General features: G+C 38.8%; 1 protein-coding gene across 1 annotated transcript; it reads right to left on the minus strand.

The window, feature by feature from the left end:
• Positions 1-4758: 4758 nt before the first annotated feature.
• On the minus strand, positions 4759-6793 carry LOC131217557 (wall-associated receptor kinase 3-like). Its single transcript, XM_058212494.1, has 2 exons — positions 5965-6793; positions 4759-4889 (listed from the first exon to the last, which is right to left on the minus strand). The coding sequence occupies exons 1-2, from the start codon at positions 6791-6793 to the stop codon at positions 4759-4761; spliced, it is 960 nt and encodes a 319-aa protein (XP_058068477.1).
• Between the last annotated feature and the right edge of the window lie 394 nt (positions 6794-7187).

Consider the following 7187-nt stretch of genomic DNA (forward strand, 5'->3'; position numbering starts at 1 on the left):
GTTAGAATTTTGCTATTTTTGGTAATTACGAATTTTAGTTTATTTTATTTTTTATTAATGGTGTAAGGAGGCGCATTAGAGGATGATCAATTATTCATTAATCAATTTCGAATTTATTAGAATTTATTTCTATTTTCCTACTTTCTTTCCTCGTGGATTTGAGAAGTCTCTGTGAGGAATCCAGAAAAGTTCCGTGGATTCGGAATAGTTATTCTCTTGAGGAAGACGGTGCTCGACCTCACGTCCTCCCCTGCGTTAGTTTGGTATCAAAGTGAGATTTCTCCTCGGATTGATGGCTTCTAACGACGGGTCGGGGAACAATCCCATAGGCGATGCTCCAGGGAATTTACCTTTAATGGTGGCAGCTTTCGAAGTGGCACATGAGAGAATCGGCAAGCCATGCAAGGGCTGCAGGCTTCCATCGATCGAATGGCGGATCGTTTGGCGGAGGCCCTAGGGCAGCTCCGTGTTTATGGCGGTGATCCACCACCAGCAATTGCTGGAATTCGTGATTATATTGATCGTAGGGCGATGTTATCAATGAACCACAGGATGGTTCAAGAATTCAAGATGAAAGTTGATCTTCCTAATTTTAATGGCCAACTCTACTTCAAGGACTTCCTCGATTGGTTACTTGAAGTCGAACGTTTCTTCGACTACATGAACATCGTAGAAGAAAAGAAAGTTAAACTTGTGGCCTACAAGTTGACAGGCAGAGCTTCAAATTGGTGGGAACAACTTCAACTTGATCGGACAAGACAGATGAAGGTGCCAATCTGCACCTAGCGGCGGATGAAAAGTTATTGTGCATGCGATTCCTCTCTCGAGATTACGATTAGGTATTATTCCATCAAAACCAAAATTATTATCAGGATAGTCGATCAGTAAAAGGTTATGCAGAAAAATTCTATTATTGATCAGTGAGAAATGACTTCATCAAAACAAAGTTGCAACAGACCACGGGATTCATCGGTGGCGAACATGTGACTTCTATAAGAATGGAAAACCAACCCAAGACTTCTACAGTAGAGAAACAATATCTCAACATTGAACAGGCCTTTGTTAAACAATCTGAGGAAACGAGAAATATATATCCATTAGTTGAAAAGAAAAAATATGTGGAGCCTGTGAATATCTTAGAGGATTTGGAATCAATATCGCAGGAGTTCAAGAGAGTAGTGCTCGATGAACTACCTAATAAATTACCTCAAATACGAGATATACAAAATCACGTTGATCCCATCTCATGGGCAAGTTCGCCTAATTGCCTACATTATTAGAAAAAATATGAGATCTTGAAGGCAGATATGAAGGAACTGATCGATATTAGTTAAGTCAGCATGAGTACATGTATTGTGTCAACTCAAGAGCTTAATGTCAAGTACAAAAAAAGGCTAATGAACATCGGCGTCAGAAGTTATCTCAGACTCATGTACCAAGTCTCTTGCGTAACTCGAGGACGAGTTTTTTCCAAGTGGAGGGGTCTGATGTAAAACGTGTCACAGATACGTTCCTAGCATGGTTGGGCTAAAAGAAGATGGACTGTAAATTGACCATAACTTTTGATCTGGGTATCGTTACACAGCGCATAACCTATCAATCTTTACTGAAATGGGCCATCTGAGGTGAACCAACCCACAAAGTGGGTTGCATCCGTCCATTTCGTCAGAAAACGCACGCTTTCAGCTCAAAAACGAATTTTTAGAAAAATTTTACTATTTTTAGTAATTCTGATTTTTTAAATATTTTTAGAGTTTTAGATTTTCTTTCCTTTTAGAAATAACTTTTAGTTATACTAGGACTCTTCTAGAGAAAGTTTATTTGCAATTTTTATTTTTAGAAATTAGGCCTTAGAAGAGTTTTATTAGAATTAGGATTTTTATTAGAGTTAGAATTTTGGTATTTTTGGCAATTACGAATTTTAGTTTATTTTTTTCTTTATTAATGGTGTAAGGAGACGCATTAGAGGATGATCAATTATTCATTAATCAATTTCGAATTTATTAGAATTTATTTCTATTTTCCTGCTTTCTTTCGTCGTGGATTCGAGAAGTCTTTGTGAGGAGTCCAGAGAAGTTCCGTGGATTCGAAATAGTTATCCTCCTGAGGAAGACGGTGCTCGACCTCACGTCCTCCCTTGCGTCACTATATATATATATATAGGAATGCTCACCAGCGCAACTTCTTACTTAAGTACCAATGCACACATGTCATAGGCACCGAATTTGAATAGTCCAGGTGATGTGGTAGTCCTTGAAACCTCACATGCCAAACTTTCAGCTCGATACATATCTTTGGTGGGCCATAGCAAAGAGAAATTCAAATCAAGGCAGGAAACTATTTCCTCTTACCATGGTCCACGTAGTTTTCTATCGGACTCAAAGTCGCACTTGTGAGGTTTCAAGGGGTGCCGCATCATGTGGACCATTCAATTTTTGCGCCCCATGACACGTGTGCAAAGGTGCTCACCGGTGCTCAAGTGAGAAGGTGAGTAGGTGAGCATCTCTCTCTCTCTCTCTCTCTCTCTCTCTCTCTCTCTCTCTCTCTCTCTCTATATATATATATATATATAATGGTACGATGAGGTTGACCTCATGGGAACTTCCCATGAGGTTAGCTGTGTGGGCCCCACTGTGGTGTGTCGAACATCTACCCCATCAGTTAGATGCACCATTCTATGGTAGGCCATGAACTTAAAAATCAAGTCAATCCATGACTTGGGTGGGCCACACCACCTACCATAGTTGAGAGGGGTTACCCTCCCATTAAAACATTTATAATCATTTATTGGGCCCACCGAGATGTGGTTCACAAATCCAGCCCATTCATTATGTGTGTCCCACTTGGAAGAGCGGTTGGACCAAGTTTCAGCTGCATCCAAAGCTCAGGTGGGCCCGATCAAGTGTTTTTATATGTTTTAGGCAAATCTTCACATGGTTTTAGATGGTATGGCCCACCTAAGAGCACCCATCAAATGCACGTTGTTGATGTTCGACACACTATATGTGTGTGTGTAGACACACACACATAATCAAATGCCATTGTTGTGGGCCCCACTATGATTTGTTGATAACATCCGCTATGATTGTCATTTATATGTTCTCTCATTTGCCCATAGGCCAAAAAATCAGGCCAATCCATGACCAAGGTGGACCACAGGGGTAGGAACAGTTGAAAGTGGATGCCCACCCTTGATTCTTATTGAGCCCCACCTAGATCTCAGAATTGACTGATTTTTTAGGTCTGCCATCATCTGAGATAGATGTTTCATATTAATGGATTACATAGCATATATATACAACATTGTTGGTCCTTTATGAGAATCAAGGATGAGCGTCCACTCTAAACTCTTCATGTTGACGTGGCCCCCTTGAGTTCATGGATGGTTTGATTTTTAAGGCACATGATTATTAGGTAATAAGACGAGGAAAAGTAAACTTAAATGGTTTTGTACCATGCAATGGAGATTTTTTATTTTATTATTATTATTTTTTTAGAGGCACACATATTAGTTGTAAGTTGGTACAAGTTGAATGCTCTAAAAAGGGTGAGGAAAAGACTTAAAAGGATGAATTGAGGCATTAAGAAAGAAATTGATGACTTTTTTTTTAAATTATTATTTAAATGGAAGAAGGAGCTATGCAGTATTATAGGATGGGCCTAATAACAAAAAGGACTTAACAGGCCACCCGCCAAGAAAGGGAAATACATCAATTTATTATAAAAAAAAAAAAAAAAAAAAAAAACGTATCCTAAACCAGCTGTGTCAAGAAATAGTAAGCCTCTAATGAGAGGAGGGAGCTCAGCTCTGGAATAGAATGATGAATGGGCTTGGCTAGCCCATTTGGGCGAGGCCTATGGTCTAATTAAAGGTTCGGTCTTTGATAGAGTGGAACGGCAGAACATCCACAGTAACCATCATACATGCCCACCCATGTGTGGTCATGGGCTCAAAAGATCATGCCAATCCATGACTCAGGTGGGCCACACCATAGGAAATACTAGAGATGACACACCCTCCCCTTTCCAATGTTCCTGCTCGTATGGACCACTTGTGTTATAGATTGGCCTAATTTTTTGGGCCCATGGCCAAACCAAGAATGTTGTGCATGATGGTTGAAGAAGATGTAGATCACTGTGAGACTAGACAACTGGTTTGCACTAGATGACCCATCTCTCTCTCTCTCCAACTAAAGTTATGGCCCTAGATAGACTGGAATGGTTGAAAATGATTCATGTAGATTGGCCCAATTAATTTGGATAAAACTTAGATGAGGATGACATGTATTGCATAGCACATCAGTACATGCGCACACAGTCAAGAATCATCCTCTTTTCTTTAGTTTGTCCTGACTCATTCGTTAGATTAATCATAATATACTTTATATTTTGCTAAGATTTTAGATCCGCCTACAAATATTGACTAATTATCCAAAGCAGTTTATTGAATTTCTTTCTTCTTAGGTACAGTTCCTTCTTCCATGAATAACTCAATAAACTTTCCCTTTTGACTAGTTTTTTTGGTAGCATTTGGAAACAAAAAAGGGAAATGATCCATTGTGAAACACCCTTAACGGAATTTTGTTACAAGTGAATCTTAACATTGTGTGACGGAGAGGGCAGAAAACTTTTTTCACGAGTCCTAACCACTATTAAATTGCCCACAACATGCGGAATTCAGCAATCATGAAAAGGCAAAAAGTCACTACATACGAGTAAATGTCAACAAAAAGCAGAATGACTGGTGATGAGTCTGACCTATGAGAACTGTTGAGATTGGATTTGGCACTTGGATGATTTCATGTTCCATACTGCAGCCGGTTCCATTAGTTCTTCCATCTCCTGAAGTCCCGGTTGGACATTCACATACAAAACCAGGGACAGTGTTCCTGCATTTTGCTCCTTCCACGCAAAGACTACAACGTAAAGACTCGTCACATTCATCAATATCTGTATTTTCAGCCAGACCAAACACCATGAAACCAAAAGACTGTCTTAGTTTAAAATAAAGGGTCATTTGGTTGATGATATATAAATGATTGTAGTAATCAGTGGTAAATGGATGCACATGGCTAAAATGGTTGTTTGGCTTATGGTAAACAGTGGTAACTTGAATAAAGAAAAATCATGTGAATTGGATTCCTCTCAAAAGGCTGAGAATCAGATACAAATGCCAAAAAAATGGTTGGATTTTCGAAAGTGGGTCCAATTTTATGGCCCACATGAGGCTCAAAATTTCCTTGTTTTTGACCAAAGTATATATTTCAATGAGCTTATGACAATTTTTTTATCACATATAATAATGTGGGGTATTAAAAGTTACTTAATTCATTTCAATTACTGCCATCCAAACACAATTTTATGATTCTGGCGTATTCTAATTGCTGGCATCCAAACGCAACTAAAGATTTCAATTTGCATTGATTTAGTTTACCAGTTATTTAGATTCCAATGTATTCCAAATACAAGCTTATATCTTCTTTAAGGGCTGGTTCAAACGGCTCAACCTGGTGGTTTCTACCTAACATATAGTTGAGCCTCACGTGGATTTAGGTGGATCGCTTCTTTTGCTACCCAGCGCATGATATTATAGGACCTGTTTGAATAGTAAGAAAAAAAAAAAAAAAAAGTCGGTGACTTTTCCCATGATGGAGAGTTTTACAATGTTTGTATAGAAAAGAAATGATGCATTTCAAAAAGCAATCGTTACCGGACACCATCTTTAAATTCTCACGCACAAGATTTGGATTAACAATTGTGATAGCTTTATCAGATTTCCACTACCTATCCAAGCAAGGCTTCAAAATAAATTGGAGGGAATTCATGTCTTGAAAAATCTCAGGAAATCACTACTGAGTAGTCATTTCTGTTTTTGTTTATTTTATTTTCTTTTCTTTTCCTACTATTTGAAAGTTAGGGGAGAAAAATGATTTGTTGTCAATAAAAAAGGATTGCTTAACTCACCTTGGCATCCCTGAGAACCATAGAGATAGGGGTTCCCTTTGTACCCATTCAAGCAAGTGCACCGATACCCATAACTTGTGTTAGCACATGAGGTGTTATCGGCACATATATGGGCCGGTGCTCCCCCGGGATGGAAACAGCTCCCTCCTATTGACCATTCAAGCCTCGTACTAATCTTTGCCGTTTTATCAAAATCAAGAAGGTCCGACTCTCTGAAAATATAGCTCCCATCTTCAACGAAGAACCCGTAGCTGCACTCGCTGAAATTTGTGTAAAACTGAGTGACATAAATCTGTAGTTCCTTTCTCACCTGAAGAAGTCGCGCTTCGCAACAGCCAATATGCTTGCAAGAACCGTTAACAATACTCTCCTTGGTAGGACAATTCGAGTAACACCTGTTAGATGACATCAACTCACCTGTGGACGTTACCATTCCCATTGTGTTACAACCTATGGCTATGAATTTGTTTGAAGTGGCTGAGATGGTGTAAGGACGTGCTTCGGACAACGTAATCTGCGGAATTTCTATTTTTAGTGATGATGGGCAAAACTTGGCAATGAACTCTGTTGAATTAATGCGCACTTCTCCTTGCAAGATCTCGAGGAGTTGAAGTTTCGATTCTGGTAAGTAGGGAATGTTTTGGCTGCAATTAACTTCGAAGCCTTTGAAAAAACAATGGGAGTATCCAATTCCGAATGGGTAGCTGATTTTGACATCGCCACATTGCTTAGGGCAGTCGGCGATTGATGGGGAGTCGATGGGTCTTGCATTAGTGGATGAGAGATGGGTCAACGACAAGAAGATGATGAAGCAGAAGAGTGCAACCATGGATGACATGGTTTGGGTTGAATTTGACCCAAAATCTACACCATAATATCCAAAAAAGAAAAACACGAAAATCAATTAGGTGGTGGCCCGAGTATGTACGTTTAAGAAGTTAAATGCTGCAATATATGTATTCAACTGAATCAAGGAGAAATATTGGATGGCTAGGATGTCTGAGTTGGCTTTTTGCGTTTTTTGTTTATTTCTTGGCATAGTTCATTCGTGATGTCCCATGATACGAAGGTATCAGATTCCTCAGAAATAAGCCTTATTTATACAAACTGGAAACACGAGGATAATTTTTATTTTTATTTTTTTGCGAAAACTTTATTAAAAAGACATAAAAAAAGAAGAACTTTAATTCATTTGAGGATCATTTAATTCATTCATGATGAAA

The sequence above is a fragment of the Magnolia sinica genome, chromosome 10 (genome assembly GCF_029962835.1).
Source record: "Magnolia sinica isolate HGM2019 chromosome 10, MsV1, whole genome shotgun sequence".
Lineage (NCBI taxonomy): Eukaryota > Viridiplantae > Streptophyta > Magnoliopsida > Magnoliales > Magnoliaceae > Magnolia > Magnolia sinica.